The 20,721-nt window shown below is 36.6% G+C and overlaps 1 protein-coding gene across 1 annotated transcript in view; it reads right to left on the minus strand.

Annotated features, from left to right (window-relative positions):
• Window positions 1–1,276: 1,276 nt before the first annotated feature.
• Window positions 1,277–20,721, minus strand: part of LOC107706434 (unconventional myosin-Vb-like) — a 54,413-nt gene continuing 34,968 nt past the window's right edge. Inside the window, exons 19-40 of the mRNA XM_016510145.1 lie at window positions 18,065–18,276; window positions 17,789–17,945; window positions 17,464–17,703; window positions 17,138–17,374; window positions 15,880–15,964; window positions 13,966–14,111; window positions 13,771–13,890; window positions 13,535–13,669; window positions 12,903–12,971; window positions 10,811–11,050; window positions 10,138–10,220; window positions 8,349–8,426; window positions 7,949–8,147; window positions 6,245–6,338; window positions 6,029–6,160; window positions 5,800–5,951; window positions 4,786–4,875; window positions 4,452–4,602; window positions 4,073–4,367; window positions 3,804–3,978; window positions 3,637–3,717; window positions 1,277–2,543 (exon numbers count right to left, since the gene is read on the minus strand). Of these exons, the coding sequence (XP_016365631.1) occupies window positions 2,391–2,543; window positions 3,637–3,717; window positions 3,804–3,978; window positions 4,073–4,367; window positions 4,452–4,602; window positions 4,786–4,875; window positions 5,800–5,951; window positions 6,029–6,160; window positions 6,245–6,338; window positions 7,949–8,147; window positions 8,349–8,426; window positions 10,138–10,220; window positions 10,811–11,050; window positions 12,903–12,971; window positions 13,535–13,669; window positions 13,771–13,890; window positions 13,966–14,111; window positions 15,880–15,964; window positions 17,138–17,374; window positions 17,464–17,703; window positions 17,789–17,945; window positions 18,065–18,276 (3,324 nt within the window). The 3' untranslated portion in view covers window positions 1,277–2,390. The remainder of the gene's footprint in view (window positions 2,544–3,636; window positions 3,718–3,803; window positions 3,979–4,072; window positions 4,368–4,451; window positions 4,603–4,785; window positions 4,876–5,799; window positions 5,952–6,028; window positions 6,161–6,244; window positions 6,339–7,948; window positions 8,148–8,348; window positions 8,427–10,137; window positions 10,221–10,810; window positions 11,051–12,902; window positions 12,972–13,534; window positions 13,670–13,770; window positions 13,891–13,965; window positions 14,112–15,879; window positions 15,965–17,137; window positions 17,375–17,463; window positions 17,704–17,788; window positions 17,946–18,064; window positions 18,277–20,721) is intronic.

Raw genomic sequence — 20,721 nt, forward strand, 5'->3', positions numbered from 1 at the left:
GAAAAGTAACTTAGCAATGCTGTTAAAGTTCCGCTTCACCAATCTAATTCGAGGACCATCACTGACATGTCAGGGACTATATATTTCTAGCGAAATTATTAAATGAATGGATTGTAATAGCCATTTAAGTTAAAATTAATATTTTTTATGTAGAAGTCGTCATATAAAAGTAATAAGAAGCTTGAAGACCCTGCTGCTCGTAACTAACAACATCTTTTAGCCGTGAACTTTATTCAAAATACTTCATTTAGTATCATTAGCTGTAGATGATCTAAAGATGTGTTCATGTGCGTGCTTTATCAAAGTTAAAGTTAAATTAATAAGTGTGATATTTTGGAGCATAAAAATAAAGACCGAATAAATGGGTGTGATTTGCTTTTAAAAGTGTGAGTTTCGTGCCACAAATAGCATGCATGGTATAATGTGAGACAGTGCAAAATCGTACTTACTGTTTGAGTGTCACTGAAAAAAAAAAGCAAATTATATGAAGAGTTCATTTGCAAAAACAGACAACTCTGTTTTTAACAATTGTCAAAAATCATGTTTTTTCATTGTGCATTCCAATTAATCTCAAACTGCAGTTGGGTTATTTTGATTAGGCTAAAAAATAACTTTAAAAAATGCAGCAAACGAACACAATAAAACGATAAAAACATAACATAATTAAAAAAACATGATTTTTGAAAATTAAAAAAAATGTCAGTTATCCGTTTTTGCAAATAAACTCTTCATATATGAAACATATACATAATTTCTAACTCTGATGTACCAGTAGTTAAAATTAGCAATCATTTAGATAAAGGCATGCAATTTTTCAGAGCTTTGACTCAACTCCAAATATGGTCGGTAGAGGGCAGTAAAAATAAATAAATAAATAAAATCAACCCTTGCTTACAACATAAAAACCAAGCGACTGTGGCATTAAAACTCCTTATGGTCAACGTAAAATGAATGGTCAAAAAATATACAATATATTTACAAAATAACAAGAATACAACTGAAAAATTGACAGTTCTTACTTTATTGGCGTTGAAAGAACTATTTCAATCCAGAAAGTTGTATCCAGAGAGTGATAGTGCAATACATGAGATTTTGACAGCTTTGTATAAACTTTGAAACCTAAAACTAAAACGTGAATTACCTCTTTGAAACAAAATACGGTATCCTGAATTGACATGATGCACTATTCTCGCAGAACAGCCCATTCTGTTGGCAACATACAAAATAAGGGGAAAATCGTGAGATTGTATAAAATTGTACTTATTTTTTTGTTTAAGTAAACAATGCGTAGTTATTGCTATTTGATTACACATAATCATCTACAGAGCTGTGTAAAGTATAAAGTAAATTGTGATAATTGCTTTCATGAAATAGTAACCTGGTAGCTTTGAGAATGTATTTCTGTACACCATAAAACTCATCCCAGTGTATATGACGCCTCTTTAGATACATTTATTCATCATACTTGCACATGCCTTCCAGCACATTCTAGATTCCACCAACAAACAATCACAAGATTATTTATTTCAACAGAATATTAAATATCCCAGCTCAAACTCCTCTCATCATCCTCGTTCCCTCTGCTCCACATACTTCAACTTGTCATGGTCACTTTCACGATCGGCCACATTTGCTGGCCCTGTGATTCAGGGTCCCAAGTTTCTTCAACACATGGGGAGAAAAAAAGCTTAAAAAGCCTCTGTTCGGAGAGTCCGATCCACTGGCAACAGCCACTGCAATGCAGAGATTTCCTGCTTCTTTTTCTAGAGGTTGTGGGAATGAATCTTGGCAGCCGATTTTAAAAGTTCACCTAGAAAAAAAAAAGCGAGATTGTGGCGTTGCTTCAGTGGGAGCCCATGTTTCTGAGATGAGACTGTGCTCCAGCACAAGCAAGGGAAATAAAAGACACTTTTCCATTACAAACACAAAGAAATCAGTGCACACTAATACAGATACATGAATACGGACACATACATCTCGCATTAGTGTTTCATGTCAGTAGCCCAAAACCCTCTTACTTTAATTTAGATTACACTTGTTTAATCATAAGAATTAGTCAAAGACAAACACATCCCAATCCAAATATAGTGTTTAAACTTCATATTTCAATAGCCTTGCTTGTATAAAATGGGAGCCCAGAGAGAACTGGTTGAGTGTTATAGAAGGAAAGTCAAAAGGCTGACAACACATTTACACCTGCATCATTTAGACTCATTTCCCCCCTTATTGAAACCGTCTCAACACCACAGTTAGTCGGTCAGGGAGATTGTCCGTCTTGTTAAATGTCGATACTGTGAATCCCACACGTGTGGTGTTGTTAGTATGTGGGTTAGCAGATCTGCGATGGGCCGCTGCAGGCCGCTCAGAGCGAGACAGAGAGATTTGAGATGTCAGACCCGTGTGAGGAAGTGCAGGCTGAGGGAGGCCGGGATGTGTACGGTTTCCAGACTGAGCGCTGATGGAGTGTAAGGGAAGAGCACAGGGAAGGTGTATTTAGTGTCTACCAGCAGTTGGTTGTTTTCTATTCGATCTTGGAGACGATTCTGCGAAAGGAGAAATGAGAGTATTTATTGGACATGCTCATTGAGAAGCCATCAAACACTGCAGAAAATACTGATCTTTCAGTAACAAGACAATACTAACTTATTGCTTTCATGTGCATGTGAAAAAAAAAATTCTGTTGAATCATCTAATACACTTCTTGTTTGAAAAGCCCTTCTAAGAGAGATGTTAATGACTTAAGTTGCAAGGAAACCAAATCAAATGTATGTTAAAATGTGGGATCTCCACTTCAGATTTTGTAGTGTAAACAGAACTAACAAGCGTGCAGCTATCTATACAAAAATGTAAGAAATTTAAAATTAGTCAATTTATAATTAACCAAATAGTAGTTTAACAATAAAGACAAAACTGCACTTACATTTTTACATGAATATATAACTTAAAAAAAAAAAACGGGGAAAAAAATTGTTCAATAGCAAGATTTTATTTTAAAGAAATTAATATTTTTTTTATTCAGCAATGAATAAATGCATTAATCAAATTACAGTAAAGACATTTATTATGTTACAACATATTTCTATTTTAAATAAATGCTGTTCTGTCTATTCAATAAATGCTGAACTTTTTATTCAAAGAATCCTGAAAAGTTTCCATAAAAAATATTAAGCAGTACAACAGTTTTCAACGATAATAACAAGAATTGTTTCTTAAAAAGCAAATCAGCATATCAGAATCCTTTCTGAAGGATCATGTGACACTGAAGACTGGAGTATTGGCTTTGGCATCACCGAAATAAATTACATTTCAAAATATATTCAAACAGTTATTTTAAACTGTAATAATATTTCACAATTTTACCATTTTCACTGTATTTCTGTTCGAATTGGTGCAGCCTTGTACACTAATATGAACAGATCTCCTGGAAAAAACAAACCTTGCCAAACACAAACTTTTAAACAACGGTGTATGATATTAATCTATAATACATCTGTTACATAAAAGAAATTCCTTAATATTATATACACTGACTAAACTTTTTTAGGCAGGAGTGTGTTTACTAGCATATTTTTGTCGCGTTTTACTGATGTTGAAATTTTGGTACACCCAGCAAGTGTGTGTCCATAGTGTGCTTACCTGTATGTCTCTTATGAAAGACACAGCGACTCGTTCCTCAAACTCATTGAGTGGCGTGTACAAGTTGAGGATCTTCACAATCTGAAGTGAAGTAGAATAGCATGATTAAGTCAATGAAAAACTAAACAAAACAATAAATGAAGAAAAAATGAATGCTAAATGTGTACCTGCTGTAAGCTGAGGGCGGTACAGAGCGAGCAAATGGCCTCTGCATCTTGGGAGGTCTTCTTCTTCACCTGCAGCAGCTGGGCGGCCTGGATAACAGGTTCCATGGTGGCTACGGCTCCACTCTGGTGCAGATTCTTTCCTCTCAGCCATTCCTCCAACTGACTGATGTTGTACCTGAAATGACACCAATGAGATGGATGTTACGTTCATCTGAAGTCCTGAAGATTTAACAAGGCCACGGATTTGCCTGAGAGCATCAAACGTGTACCTGAGCTGCACGCCGGTACTCCAAGAGCAGACATCCTTGCGCAGCAGCAGGTTGTTGAGGGTCACTGCATTGATGGAATAGAAGAGCTGGCGAACCACCTGCTGGCTGATCTCAGGGTCCAGGCCGTGGTCCGCCATGACGGTGTAAAACTGTCCCAGCTGCCTGATCAAGGCCTGTAGCGTGTAGCCCGCTGGACCTCCGCTCTCACAGTCCAAACTAGAGGAGCGGTTCCTGTAGCCCATGGGCTTCACTCCGGCCAGGCTGGGGATGCTCTCGCTCTCAAGCATGGCAGAAACTGACAAAACATTATGAACTATTAGAATGTGCAAACAACTCAATTTTTAGTGCTTATAGTGGTCTGGTGTCTCTCTGTACCCACCAATCATGGGTTGCATGATGCCTTCTGCTACTCTGACGAGCTGCTGATAGACCTGGATGGAGAGGTCACTCAGAACCTGCCGATACTCAGCCAGGTCAAAGTTCTTCAGGCAGTGCTCGTTCTGCTTGACAGTGTTCTGTGTCATGAACGCCTATGACAGGAAGCAACAGCCAAATCATACCAGTGATCTAGACGGGGTCACCTGAGGCTTAAAACCACACTTTTCAAGCATTATCTGTACTTAATGGCTGGTTAAATATGTTAAAGTGTGGTACATGGAACTGGCTCTTATACTTGCAGCTGAAATCATCACTGGACAAAATAAAAATCTCACCTCATCCCCGCTGTACTGCTTCAGACAGTGCAGAAGTCGACTGGCATTTGCCAGCCAGAAGGAGGTCATCTCAAAGTCATCGTTGTTTCTCTGGAGAGAAGATAAAAAAAAGAGGGATGATGAAATCATTATGGGTTTATACATTAATGTTTTCAAGTTTGTGGTCAGCAGGATTTAAGTTTTTTTTAAAAGTCTCTTGTTCAGCTAGGCTGGATTTATTTGATCATAAATACAATAAAACAAAGTAATATTTTGAAATATTATTATAATTTAAAACATTGTTTTTTGTTTTTTTTTATATATAATCAAAAAAAAATTAATTCATCTGACGGCAAAGCTGAATTTTCAGCATCATTACTCCAGTCTTCAGTGTCACATGACCCTTCAGAAATCATTCTAATATGTGACCCTGGACCACAAAACCAGTCATAAGGGTCAATTTTTCGAAATTGAGATTTATACATCATCTGAAAGCTGAATGAATTCCATTGATGTATGGTTGGTTAGGATAGGATAATATTTGGCCGAGATACAACTATTTGAAAATCTGGAATCTGAGGGTGCAAAAAAATCAAAATACTGAGAAAATCGCCTTTAAAGTTGTCCAAATAAAGTTCTTAGCAATACATATTACTAATCAAAAATGAAGTTTTGGGTGCTCAAGAAAAATTTCTTTTTTATTATCAGTGTTTAAAAACGGTTGTGCTGCTTAATATTTTGGTGAAAACTGTGAAATAGATTTTTCAGGATTATTTGATGAATAGAATGTCAAAAGCATTTATGCTAAACAGCATTTTTTTTTAACATTATAAATGTCTTTACTTTTAAACTCCGCATTTATGTTAAACAGATCATTTCTTTAACATTATAATTGCCTTTATTGAAACTTTTGATCAATTTAATGCATCCTTGCTGAAGTATTCATTTCTTTAAAAACAAACAAACTTTCGAATAGTAGTGTAGCTGGTTTGAATTCTGGGAGTGTGTCGATGTGATTACATACAGTATACATACCTTCAGGACCTTTTTGATGGCATTGATGGTTGTGGTAAGGAGTGAATGAACTTTTTGGTCGTCGTTGATGTAGTCGGCATGACGGATACACATGAAGAGGATGTAAGCAGGGAGGCAGGGGACTGTGGCCGACACCGCATTGGGCTTCATCTCTAAAGACAAGACCTGTGCATTTAACATAGCTACAGGACCTCCACATTAAAACATGCCTGCATGTAACTACACATACCTGTAATTAAAGTCTTGACCAGCAAGACCTCATCTTCTTTGTAGTACTCCAGCATGCCTTCAAAGTCCTTTTCTTTCCTCTGTACGGTGACCTGACGAGTCAGCTCTGGTCTGCTCTTTGTGGCCTGAGACACTGTACGAAGAATAACAGCACATCAGCAAATGGCAATAAGTACAAGACAACGGTAAACACACAGATGAAAGACAGATGTTTAACCTTCCAGCTCTTGCACTTTCTTCATATAGATCCTCAACTGCTTCTTCAACTTCTTCTCATTCTTCTCCAACTTCTCAACAAGTTCCTTCAGATCCTGGAGAACAATAATCACCATCATCTTGAGTGAGAATGTCAATATTGTGTGTTGGATATGAACCATTGGCTAAGTCTGAGGGCTCACTGAAAAACAATTGTGTTGTTTCCCAGTCAAAATAAGCAAATATTACTTACACAAGATGATTTTACTATGTTTTAGCAAAATTGATTGTGCAAAATCAAATTTTTTTTTTTAGATCGTCTTGTTTCATTTTTCTTATCGCAATGAAAAACTGTTTATTTGTTTTATTTAAATCTAACACAATTCAGAGATTCATGCTTAAAGCAACACAAACAATTACCCAATAAGTTAAGAAAAAATATGCTTCATTCAAAATCTACAATTGATCTTGTTTTCAGTGTTCATTTCGTTGATGAAAAATATTTGTATATTCATAATTTTCGTAAAAAAATTTTCACAGACAAAAACGAGACGACAAAATAGAAACTCTTTTTGAATGACAAAAACAATGACGAAAATCTACTGACATTTTCGTCAAGGTATAAAAACAAGATGAAAATGTTAGGGAGGTATGACTGGACAGAGATGTAACTCTCTGATCATACGCTTGCATACACTTGCGGCACAGCTGATAAAACGTAAAAAAATTTCAGTGTCTGGGAATAAGAGAAGAGCAGACATATGGATAAATTTGAAAAGCGTGATGACGCGAAAGAGCACTGAATTCAGTCCGGTTTTCTGAGCGCACACAGCCGAAACCCGCACACAGAAAAGTGCCTCTCAAACAGCACATGACTACTGAATTCGACTACTGACTACTAAATTCGACTACTGACTACTTAACGGAGAAATACACACAAAGTCTCTTTTGACAAGTATTTACGTAAACACACCCAGTTACATCTCAAGTGAATGTAAACTGTTGGGAGAATAATCGCCAGTATATTGAATCTGTGCAATCAGTTTAAAGGGGCAGCAGCCTTAATTTAGTTATTGTCTGTCTTTTTGTTAATGTATCAACAAAAGTGAGGAAATCACTCATTGCTCTTGACTGAATCACTTTAGTAGCTCTAATAAGGAACAATCTAAATTTAATTTATATAAATAAAAATGTCTGCTTGAAAGAATGAAGGATGTTGCATGCAAGTTGTTATAAAGAATGCATATTATAGGCCCTATAATCACTGGTATTTTATTGAAAAGAAGACCATCTTTTCATCCGTTCTTTTTTCTTTATGAAAAGTTTTTTTTGTTGTTGTCATGTTATGTGTCAGTTTAATCTTTGTCTATATTGCATGTTCAAATCTTAATATCATTTATATTACCAGGTTAATAGAAAATTTACCATTTTAGAAAAACACTTAATAAAGGCATTACACTAAATAAACCCATTAGATTTTAAAGTCTCGTGATATTTAGTCGACTAAAACTAGACTAAGAATAAAACAATTCAAATGACTAAAATATGACTAAAACTAAATGGTATTTTAGTCCAAAGACTATGACTAAAACTAAATCAAAATTTGCTGTCAAAATTAACACTGCTTGTTTTAGGTATATCTAAGCATTTAAAAAATAAAAAAAATAAAAATAAAAGGAAGACAATAATACTGATTACATAAATTCTATCTGAGATAAGGTCTCACCAGGTTTTCGTTAGTGAGGCGTGTGATCTCCTGTTGCACGCTGAACTCCACCAGAGCATCAGGAGAAAGTGTGGAGAAGTGGTCCAGCATTTCCTGTTTCTTCTCCAGACTGTCCTTCAGCAGTTCGATTTGCGTGTGGAGAGCCTCTAACTCATCCTTGTGCTGTCGAGACTGTGTCTGCAGCTGGGCCTCCAGCAGCCTGAACACAAGCATGCCATAATATGGAATAAGTGGGTGTAAACTGTGTATACACTTTGGTTAGCCCTCAACACACTTCTCAAAAGTGACAAAACTCAATATATGCCCAATGGTTCTTTACTGATTGAAAAACACTGACAGAAACAGAAGCCTCGAAATCCAGTTAAACCTGGAGTGAAATCCAAGAAATGTAAAGCACAACCTGGCAACTTGCTTTAGACCCTGGTAGGCCAGGCCAAGTTCCCCATCTTCATTCAAATAACCCCAGTCTTGAGCTTTACTGGCATCCGAGTAACAGAGAGCCAAAGAGACAGAGGAGCGGCAGCAGACAGACAGGAGAGAAAGCAAAAGAGAAGAATGACAAGATGGCAGGGCCAGTTAGTGTAGCAAAGCAAGGTATGGCAGGTTAGATTAGTCTGTGAAGACATCAGATGTGAGGGCACATCTGAATTACCCATCTCCATTTCACCCGTATTATCTTCAAGTAAAGAGGTCATGTAGCTGCTACAACTTTGGTTATTTCTTGAGGATATAATGTTTTTTTTTTTTAGGTTAGCTGCCTGGACAAGCAATGTCTGCAAGAAGATGTGGCACTCACAGGAAATGAGAAATAGAGAAAGGAGGAAAAACGCATGCATGAGAAATCAGATGGTGTTTAAAGTGCCAAGTCCTGAGACCACAGAGTACGAAAACGTATTCTTTCACAGGTAATGAGTATGTCATCTAACATCTGTCACTCTCCGTTTCAAAAGACCACTTTAAAAATGTGACAGAGAGAAAGTGTCATGAATTCAGAGCAGCCTGGATGGATATTGGACAGAATGAAAGTTCAGATTTTAACAGTGCACTGGCCAGAGGTAAAAAGATAAAAAGCCAGAGATGAAAATTTACATAGACTGTACTGTGGCACCTTTTTATTTATTGCACTATTAGAGTCCAAAATGAACACTCAGCGAGTGCCAAATGAGGGCAAAAAGTGTTTTTTGTGAGTTTGTAAAAAAGGTACTTGCCAGTTGGTCAGTAACTTTATATGGAATTGCAATTTAATACTTTGTTTACATTAAATGAGAATGATAGTCTGATCTACTGTTAAAAAATTTGGAGTCAGTAATTTAAAATATAAATACGTTTTAGCATTATAAAAGTCTTTACGGTCACTTTCAATTCAATTCAATGCATTCTTGCTGAATATAAGTATTAATAATAATAAAAAATAAAAAAAAATTTAATGACCCTGAACTGTTGTGACGCAAGTTGAATCAGTCATTTACTTTTTAGTTCAAATTTACCTTTAAGAAGCAGCAATTTTCTAAAACTCCATGGCTGCATCTGAAAGCTGCAAAACTCTTCATCTAGTTGGTTTTAGAAGTATCATTTTGTTGCCTATAATATCCTAAAATCCTGTGTGTGGTTAAAAATAAAAATGGTGTCCGTTTTTTCCAATTTATAACTCAATTTGCACCAAGAAAAAAAAAAGGTGTTATTTTAATTGGTTATCTCGAAAGCTCACCTTTGTTTTAGAGCAGTAGACAGAATGCTGTAGTGCAACAGAATATAATAATATGAAACATGTCAGTTTCAATACAACTAGTATGAATGCAAAATAATGTTTCATGGCAAAAAAAATTTATGGCCACTAAATTGTCTCCAACTTGCCATGAGCCAGTGGTGGTCTATAAATTTGACAGCAATATTGCAGATAACTTTTCAAATGTTAGCTTTGAGACATTTGTGAGTGCTTGTTTGAGGCAGCACTATGCTAATTCATGAGAAGTGATTGGCTCTCCAGTAATGTGGGTCAGAAAACGGAGGTATACTGCTGTAAATGAAAGCAGACGGAGCATGAAGAGCTGAATCAGAGAGCTGCTCTGGACTCAGATGAACTGTCAATACCACTGGATTCAATCTTCATTAAAATAGACGAATGAGTATGTGGAGGAAAGCTGATGTCACTTTAAAAGCCTTTCATTAGGTAGATTGGACTGCCTTACTTCTTTAAATCAGGCGCATCACCAGTGTCCTCTGAGTCCAAGGGCTTCTTGATGTTGGTCCATTCTGATACATCATTGGAATCCTGTTTGAATTAAACAAATATATCAAAAGGAAACAATGAATGTATGTTTATAGATATTTTGTGCACTGAAGCATTCTTGCAGAGAGAAAATAATTTTTTCCAAGTGTTTTTTGTCTTATGGACTCTCCATTTCAGCTACTCACAAAATTAAATATAACGGTGAGAACGAGAAAAATAACTTTCTTTCCGAGCATAATCAATGCTGACAATGATTGGCTCTCCTCAGCAGATTCAGAAAGGCAGGTGGATATAAAGCCATTTTCACTAGCAGTACAGCTTCTGTAAAGCTCAGACACACCATTACTATTACACTGAACTTTCCCTTAACTTAAATAACTCTGAGCTCCACCAAAACCCATTATATCCCATCTTATCCAATGTAATGTCTCCATGCCTGATCGCTTTTATAGAAGCTAAAGAAGTTTTCCATTCAAGGTACCCTGAAGCCTGATGGGATGCTAATGGATTAGAAAGTCTGATATGATAATGATATAATACAATAGATTCATTTGGTAAGACAACAGCTGTAAAAAAAAAAGCCTACAAAGGTCAAATTTATAAAATGAGGGGTGGTGATGTTTTAGACTCACAATGTGGTTTATGTTCTCTGACTGCCTTGTGGAGTTCACGATTTGGGTCTTAAGCATAAGGACCTCCTCCTTGCGCACATCCAGCTCCTCATTGGCCGCTTTGAGCTGATTCAGCAGCAGGTTGTAGCCCTCTTGAAGCTCATTGGATGAGTTGTTATCGGAGGCCCTGTCGGCCACCGCTTTCCTCAACTCGTTCAGGTCATTCTTCAACTTCTTGTTCTCAGTCTCGAGCTCTTGCCGCTGTAAACAGAACAAATTTTATGAGCACAGTCTGAAAAAGGGTAAATAGCCTGCATTTTGTACCACTTAAAGGATTTATTTTTAGTAAAAACTATCAAAAGTGACCGGAGGCAAGAAGTTGTAAATAAGCCTGAACGAATGTGTGTTTTGTGTGAGAGAAAGAATCTTTGAAACAGAAAGAGAGGGACTCACAAAAAATACAAAAATCAAGCAATGCTGACTGCAGTAATTTTATCCAAGTGAATCTAACGCCCGCAGCTAAAGCTTTGATCAGACACACAGAGTGTTTGAGAGCTGCAGAACAAGAACCATCAGCAATTATTATATAAGCTCACCGTGCAATGCTGGGGTGCTTTAAGAAAACAAACAAATCAGTTATGTAATTCTACTGCCTTGAGCTCCACATTCAGCTGCACAGCTTCCAGATCAACTTTTGGCTCTGGTGTCTTCATTCTTGTACTTCGCTCTCTGGTCAGAGTCAAACCTTTTAAAGCTGTTAAACCAAGCCTGCTGTTGGGGTTTCAACACACCCTCGTGCTCAGATAAATGACTGGTTGAACTGAAAACTGATTGCTGATATTAAAGTGTTAAGGGCTTGTGAGGTGTCCGATGAAGATCACAATCACATGATAGTAAAAATTAGCTCTGACAAAAAAGCTTTAGGACACAAAGGAATAAATTTGATTTCGTATTAGCCACCTGCCTGTGTGCAGCTTCAAGACTAGTCCAAGAGTGTTGTACATGTATGAGTGCTGAGAGCAAGAGTGTTGTGCATATATGTATAATTTATAATGTATTATTATATTTAGATTTTTTTTCAATTAAAAAGAATAATAGATATAAAATCTAATATTTTATATATTAGATTATAATATTTTATAATAGTTTATTTTCCATCAAAATTTTTATATATCATTTTTGATTTGGGGGGCCGCCCCCCTAAAATAATGGCAGGGGAAACACTGCATATATACATATATATAGAGAGAGAGAGAGAGAGAGAGAGAGAGAGCAAAAAAGTAAAATTTATATAAAAATGTATAGTCATGAATGTAATTTGAAAGAATAAATAATTATATTTGCATTTATGCATTTCTTAATACTATTCACATACATTAATTTTTTTTAACTTGCTTTTGATTTGATGATGTTTGCAATCACTATTTTATCTCACGTTATTTTGCTGTATCATTTTTACAGGAAATAAGAGAGTGCGAAAATTCAGAGGTAAGAACTTGTATCAAAATCTTTAAGGTCAAAAGACTATGTTGAGAAACAGAAATGTTTAATTGTTTTTGCTTTATATAGTAATTGCTTATTGCTTTTATTATTTCTAGCCAGACAAAATAAAACAGAAGTTTGAAAAAATAAATGTGATCGCTTTCCTGCCTCTGCGTGTTTTGACTGACTTCTCGATATCAGATCAAGAGATCTATTAAGAAATCAACTGGATCTTAAAGACAATGCATCCTATTAAACATTCTGTCTATTGCACACAGCTGTGTTTTCATTTGTCAAATTCAATGTCTATACCAAAGGCACTTTTCAAAGTTTGTCTGAAAGTTAAAGTGTTTAATTAACAAAATGAAGAATTTGAGAGTTTATGCAAATAGATGAACAAAAATAAAAGCAAAACATCATCCATGTGCCTTCCTGCCATAGTTCAACTCTCTAAAAATGCCCTGGTCTTAAATTTCTGCATCGTTCCACTCACCCACACTTTAACAGGCAGAGCGACCAGCAAGCAGCAGCAGAGCGGCCCCAGTGCAGAACAAATCAATAAGCACCAAGACAGACATTTGACTGGAGGCAGAGTGGCATGACCATTACACTGAGCTGGACTGACTCTTACCTTCAGACTGTTGTAGGCCAGGTCTGCGTTTATATCGTCTTCTGACGTGGAGATCATGGGCTCATTTCCCTATAAGATAAAAGAATGAACGAAAAAAAAATTGTAAACACAAGCTGACTGATAAAGCAGCGGACCATGCTGTTGCAAGTCCAGATGAGGGAACATCAGAAAAGATAACTGCTGTTTATGACCGCCTGGCTGTGTTGTAACCTACGGCCAAAAAGTGGGAAATGTTTAGCAGCCACTCAGGTTAAGTTCTGATGTTAAAACTGTCATGAGAACATAAAGAGAAGAGTATCAACAATCAGCAAATCTCGATTATTTAAGATTATTTTTATTAACGCATACATTCACTACCTCAAAAACCCTATCAAATGATAAAACAGTCAGTTATCTTTCCTTTGTTGACATATTTCCAGTCAAAGCCAACAAAAGTAAAAAATAAAATTATAAAATAAAAAACAAAATAACAATTACTCTCTTTATATATTTTTCTATTTTAAAAGTTTTTGTATTTAAAAAAAAAAGTTATATTTTGTTTAAAACGGTTCTGTATTTTACATTTTTTGTATTGTTTTGTGGCAACTGTGAGAAGAGTATGAAAGCAGAAAAGACATGACAAATAAACATGCCTTGCGTGTGCTCAGTTCCTCTACTTTCTCTAGATTGGTCTGCAGCCTCTTTCTTTCCTGCTCCAGCTCTCGCACACGCTTCTGTAACTTCATGAATACACTGAGGTCCATGGCAGCCTTCTCTATGCCCATCTCCTGCAGGAAGACAAACCAAATTGATGCTCATCCTGAAATGTCTTTATACCCTTCTCAAAGTCTGCTGGTGTATATTAGCAGATTCAATGAAATTGCTTTACCTCCACCTGCTGGATGGTGTCATCAGTGTCTCCCACCTCTGACATACTGATGGAGGGGTAGTTGGAGTCCGAGCCCAGACTGCTCTGGTTAGAGGGGTTCCTCCGGTGGCCGGGATGGAACTAGAACCATAAAGATGTTACAGACAACAGTAAAAAGCAAATTCCAGAAGTTCAGACTCACTGTCAAAGCATTACCTTCATGGAGGACATGTCCTCCTGCAGATTTTCGTATCTCTGCTCCAGTCTGGAATATTCTTTCACCAGATTCTGATATCGTTGTCTCTCCTCATCCAGTTCAACCTGCAGACGGATCTCTTTCTGAGACACATCGCCTGCCTGACCTGAGAGACAAAACAAAGGCATTCACTCACAGGAATAAAGCAATGAGCAAGACAACACGCAGCTCCCATTCACCTGTATCAACTTTCACAAGCTGAATATTTCTGTATCACGTGTGTGAAAAACGTATCTTTCTCATAAATTAGGATTTTTTTTATTCAGGGTATAAAAAACTGAAACCTCTTTTGATCTATTTTAGTTGTGAGATCCCAGTTTATTTTACATCCACACTACAGGTTTTGTGTTACTGTGTCCAATTGAATATTAGCCAATGTAATAGTGATGATGATAACACTTTTATCAATCTTTTATTATTCTTCGGCTTGATTGACATTTTGTCAATCAATAAAAGATCTTTATTACTCTGATGGAAGACCTTTGAGCTTCTATGTGTAGGTTACAAAATGTTCTTGATTCTGTAATCCCAATAGAAATAAAATAAGCACATCCTCTACATTCAAAATGCATATTATAATAAAAACATCACCACTAACTTAAAGCAAACTCTTCTCAACTGTACTCAAAGTTGTATGTACAGTGTGAAAGCCTATAATCACATCCTTTCTGAAAGAGCTATCGGACGTATGGCCTGATAGTAGTTTGATAAAGCAGCCATCCATAATTAGGAGATAATTATCATACCAAGATAATGGTATAATAAACCTGTGACATTGATTCCTTTGACCCTTTTATTTGAAGCAATGACTTGAGGAACAAGTGAAGCTCCATAAAGACATACTAGAAATATGATAAATAAGATTTTTTTAAATGTTCCTTGTTTCTTTTTGTTTTAACTGTTATAGAAATGACAAAACAAAAGGGTATTTCATATGTTAAAACTGTTGGTTATTGAGAATTTTATCTGATTTATCAATGCCACATGAAAGCTTGATTGTGCCTCCAGCTTTAACCATACTATTCACATGAATTGCACAAGACTTTTCTTTAAAGGGATAGTTCACCCAAAAACGAAAATCCTGCCACCATTTACTCACCCTCATGTTGTTCCAAACCTGACTTTCTTTCTTCTGTGGAACATGAAAGAAGGTATTCTGAAGAACTGCTTTTTTTCCATACAATACAAAATGAATGGGGCCCAAAACAACACTGACTGGACTCCATAGACTTACACTGTATGGACAAAAAGTATTTTTTTTTGTGTGTGTGTGTGTTCAGCAAATTAAAAGGAAGTAATTTGGAATGATGTGAGGGTGAGCAAATGACAGTCACCATTATCATTAGTGAAATTAGTGACTCTTTAGATTGGCCAAAATAAAGACCAGAAATAAAACTTCTGAGAGAAAAATTAGTTTCCTACTAAAGACACTGTTAACAAAAACTGATCAAAGTCGCCAAAACAATCACTGCATTCATAACAGTCCTTTAAATAGTGTTTTGAACAACTTAAACAGCCTCGACAGCAGAACAGCACTGAGGAAAATAAGTGCGGGACAAACTCGTTAAAGCGACATTTAGCAAACAGAAAGCGTATTGAGACCAAACCTCGGGTTTCAAATAGCATTCTCGCATGTGAACCGGCTTGATACAACGGTCAGCTTTTAGTTGTGCAGGTAAAGCAGCAGTGTCACATTCCTCTACTGAAATCCAATGCAGTTCCTGTCTCTCTCGTCCCACTTCTGCACACAGACTCTCTTGTGCGTCAAACAAAACCAGCCCAGCCCTCCAGGCAAGCCACACATCCTTTCGCTCCTCATACTCCTTCCTCCAGATGCTCTGAGTGTGCGTGTGACTCTGAAGCATGAAACTCACCCTGACTGGAGGTCTGGATTCTGCGGTTCATCTCTTCTTTCTCCTTCTTCAAGAGCTTGTTCTCTTTCTCCAGCTCCTCCACCCTCTGCAAAAGGAAGGGAAAGTCACACCACCCTTTCATCTCAGACCATCAGATAAACAAGCAAGTTTAACTGTAAGCAAGCCAGTTCAGATTATATACAGTGGGGTCCACAAGTTTGATATTTTATTTTTTTTGCATTTCTCTAATTTAATGTTAAAAATCTTTACACAAATATAAATTAGATTATCAGCATACCAATTTTGAGTGAAAAGCTGAATTAAAATAAAATTAATAATCATTTCAAACCGTCTTATTATTTGATATGTACCTTTTTGTGAATATATATACCGTACTGTTTAAAAGTTTGGGGTCAGTAAGATTATTTTCAAAGAAATTAATACTTAAGTCATTAAGAATGCATCAAATGGCATCTAAATGTATCAAGGTTTTCAATAAAATATTAAGCAGCACAACTCTTTTCAACACTGATAATAATAAGATGTTTCTTGAGTATCGAATCAGCATATTAGAATGATTTCTGAAGGATCGTGTGACACTGAAGACTGCAGTAATGGCTACTAAAAATTCAGCTTTGCCAACAAAGAAATAAATGACATTTTAAAAACATTCAAAAAAAAAAATAAAAAGTTATTTTTAATTGTAATTATATTACTGTTTATTGTATTTTTGATCAAATAAATACAGCCTTAGTAAGCATGAGACTTTCAAAAACATTAAAAATGTTACGATCCCAAACTTTTGAAAGGTATATACACATACATACACACACACACACACACACACGTTACTATAAAAAAACAAGAAAAAAGCATAAACTTAAAAACTATTTGAGTGCATCACTATAGCACTGATATTAAGACACTACTATAATTTAAATTGATCAATTTTACTCTTACCATCAAAACATGAGGGAGATGGTCACATTAAAGGCATACTAGCTGATTATTCCATTTCAAAAGACCTTTTGTGAGCTGGTAAAAACCTCTTAAGCAATTTCCATGCATTATTAACTTTGCTTGTGCATGACAGACATTAGTTACGTAACAGCTGCCCTTTTAGAGTGTCATTTTTTTCCTGTGGAAACTGAAAACTAAATGCATTGACCTGTTTTTCTATTTACCCTCAGACATTTCAAATGATATAGAAATATGAAACAATTCTTGAGACAAAGAACATCAACAAACATCAACTAGTTATCTGAGCATCCTTTCTCACCTGTTCGAGTCCTTGTTTCTCGCTGCTGAACTCCTCCTCTATCTGCTTCCTCTGGGCGTGGGCTTCCTGGAGCTCCGCCCTCAACTTCTCAAGCTCTTCCTGCAGTGATGTCACCTGAGTGCCAGCAGTCTGCCGACTACGAAGTGTCTCCACTTCTTTCTGGAGCTTGGTGACCTCTGATCCCAGAGTAGTGTTAGTAACAACCAGCTGCTCATTCTGAGTTTTATACTCTTTTGACTGTAAAGAAAGAAGGTAACTAGTCAACACCATGTCACTTCGTTTTGGTGACTCTTTAATCATTCATGCATCCTATTATGCTCCTGTACCTGGTTATCCATCTTCTTCTGGAGCTGCACGATCTTGTTCTCCATTCCGACATTGAGGTTTTTAAAGTGTTCGGCCGAACGGGCTGCTATCTTGAGCTGTTTGAGTTGGCGCTTGGCACGTACACGGCGGTAGAAACACTGGATGACAATGGCAGCATATCTGGCACGGAGATACTTCTTTCTCACAAGCCAACCACGGACGGTCTTCTGAATGATCATGGCTTTGTGATGGAGCAGGAACTGAAAAGACAGAAAATGCAGCTTAAAACTGTGCTTTAAAGAAACATGAAGAGTGTGAAACAAAAGATAAAGTGCTGTAGAGTACCTCCTGATATAACCTGCGTATGAACATGCCCCGGGCGAACGCTTGAATGGTGATCACAGCCCGACGGGTCCTCAGATACTCCCGTCGAACTCGTACCATCCGGTACTGCTTTTGACAAATAAGTGCTGCTCGGGTCAGGCGAAGCATCTCTGCAAATCTGAGAGAGAATGAGAGAACAAGAGCTGTAAGTAAAGCTAAAAACATGCCAAGCTGAATATTTCTGTATTCTGTATTTCTGTGAAGTTCAATCTAAGAGCCGTCTATTCAAACATTCACCTGCGTGCCAAGTAACCCCGGCCGTATCTCTGCAGAGTGATAGCAGACTTGCGGATCTTGCGGTACCGAATTCTCTGGAGCCATCCTCGCACGGTCTTCTGGATATTAATGCAGGCGAAGCGGAACTTATCAGCTCGGAGCTTCTCCAGATAGGCCACCTGACCTGCCCTGAAGAAAATCTTCGTCTTTCCAAACTGGAACTTATCTGGGTCCTGAAGGAGAAATTAAGATAAGAGGCACAATTAACAAGTTTATTCATGATAAATATCTTTGAAAAAACATTAAAAATATTTTTTTATGTTGGAGAAGGCAAATATGTAACCCCTGGGCATTGCTCATGTGTCCAAAATGCTATTTTGAACAAGCAGTAAGTGTAAAACTGGCAAGTTGTTAATAAAACTGCATTTATTGAGATAAATATACTACCATTGAAAAGTCTGAGGTCAGTAAGATTTTTTTTAGTTTTTGTGTCTCTTATGCTCATCAAGTCTACATTTATTTGGTCAAAAATACAGTAAAACAGTAATATTATGAAATATTATGACAATTTAAAATAACTTTTAATTTTAATATGTAACTTTAATTTTAAATGCAAAATTTAATCTTTTAATTTATTTCTGTGATGGCAAAGTGGGCTGAATATCCAGCAGCCATTACTCCAGTATTCAGTGTCACATGATCCTTAAGAAATCATTCTAATATGCTGATTTGGTGCTCAAGAAACATTTCTGATTATTATCAATGTTAAAAAAAAAGGGGTCATATGATGCGATTTCAATTTTTCCTTTCTCTTTGGAGTGTTACAAGCTCTTGGTGCATAAAGAAGATCTGTAAAGTTACAAAGACTAAAGTCTCAAATCCAAAGAGATATTCTTTATCAAAGTTAAGACTCTGCCACGCCCCCCTAAAACGGCTCGTTCTAACACGCCCCCACATATCTAGGTCACTATGTGGGAAGATTTGCATAACGCCGCCCAAATGTTCACTCAAAGAAAGAAGGCGTAACTTTTATTCTCGCTGTAGTATTGTTGCCGCCGCCGCCATGTCGTGAAGGCGCTGCGTTTCATTGTGAAAGCGAAACTACTTTGGTTGGCCATCCAAAAGAGGACGATATCCGCTTCGTCATGCCTGGAGCTGATCCGTGCTGGTCGCTGAGGGAATACATCAACTTTCAGACCGATTAGTTTTGTAAAAATCGACGCGTTTCAGAAAGGCGGGGCATAGAGGGGAAACAATAATGTACAGTATGTGGAAAATAATGTGTTTTTTGAACCTTAAACCGCATAAACACATTTCATTACACCAAATACACAAAATAATGTTCTTTTTAGCAGCATCATATGACCCCTTTAACATTTTTGGTAACCATGATATACTTTTTTCAGGATTTTTTGACGGATAGAACAGCATTTATTTGAAATATACATATACATATACAGTATATATATATTAGTGCTGTTAATTGATTTAAAAAATTACTAATTAATCACACATTTTTTCTGAAATTAATCCCACCTAACATTAAAGTTTAAAAAAAAAAATTCTTCCACATTGCAGTAATTTCACATTCAACCTTCAAATTACTGTAGAAACAACATAAAGACAGTATATTTTTAATATTTGTATAATGGCATCTTTTTTATGACTGAAGGCCAGTGTCACTCTTGATGTCTCTATGAAATAATTTTTCCCCCTAATATTTAACCATTGATTAGCCATTCAACATTACAAAGCTATCAATTTTAACATTTATTAGACTACTTAAAATAACTTCTAATTTAAGTGAACTTACTGTAAAACAATCTTCACATAAACCCATTATAATAAATGTCATATTTACCTGTGCCCTTCAGCAAGTAGGAAATATACATAAATTGATCAAACACTAAATTCTAAATTAAATACAGATGAATCCTTAAAGCTACAAAAGTTATTGATTTCCTGTTTTACTTTTGATCTTTGATTACCAGACATCACAGCAGCTGGATATTACGTTTTTTTGGTCTGCTGTCACTTTAAGAGCTGTCGCTGCTGAGCGTGATCTGATACGCATCTCTCTTTACCTTTTCTGACCCACTTCAGTTCTTAAAGTCTCTATTGAGTTGAATCGAGTGTGAAAGGTGAGGGAGACAGTGCTGGGATGCTCCAGGACAGTTTGGAAGCATTTCAGATACATGTTCTTAAATGTGACTCATATAACAAATACATACATGCACAGTTTTAAGGCAGCTTTAATTGCCTTTTTGGTAACTTCATGACTTAACTGACGACATAACTACGACATTGCATGCATATTGTTTCATTCGCACTTTGATATGAAATGATGAGCGCACCGACGCCTTTGTGCGTGCAACTGAAAAGCATTCTGCGAGCACAGCACCATTTCCTTGTTTGACTCGCGCCTGACCCTGAAGTGAAGTTGGAGCACACGTCTGAAAAGTTTCCTGTTTGATGTGGTCATAAAGACGTTCTGCGTTTAAATAGACGATGGTTCTTGTCACGAAAAAAGAGACAGAAACAGCAGTTGTGAGTGGGGTGGCCAACCGTAGCCCCGCCCCTGCGTTAACGGCGTTAAATATTTTTAAGGCGTTAAACTGAAAAAATTAATCGCTTGCGTTAATGCGCTAATTTTGACAGCACTAATATATATATATATA

Source organism: Sinocyclocheilus rhinocerous, unplaced genomic scaffold, assembly GCF_001515625.1.
Source record: "Sinocyclocheilus rhinocerous isolate Xijiao unplaced genomic scaffold, SAMN03320098_v1.1 scaffold1405, whole genome shotgun sequence".
In the NCBI taxonomy this organism is placed as follows: Eukaryota; Metazoa; Chordata; class Actinopteri; order Cypriniformes; family Cyprinidae; genus Sinocyclocheilus; species Sinocyclocheilus rhinocerous.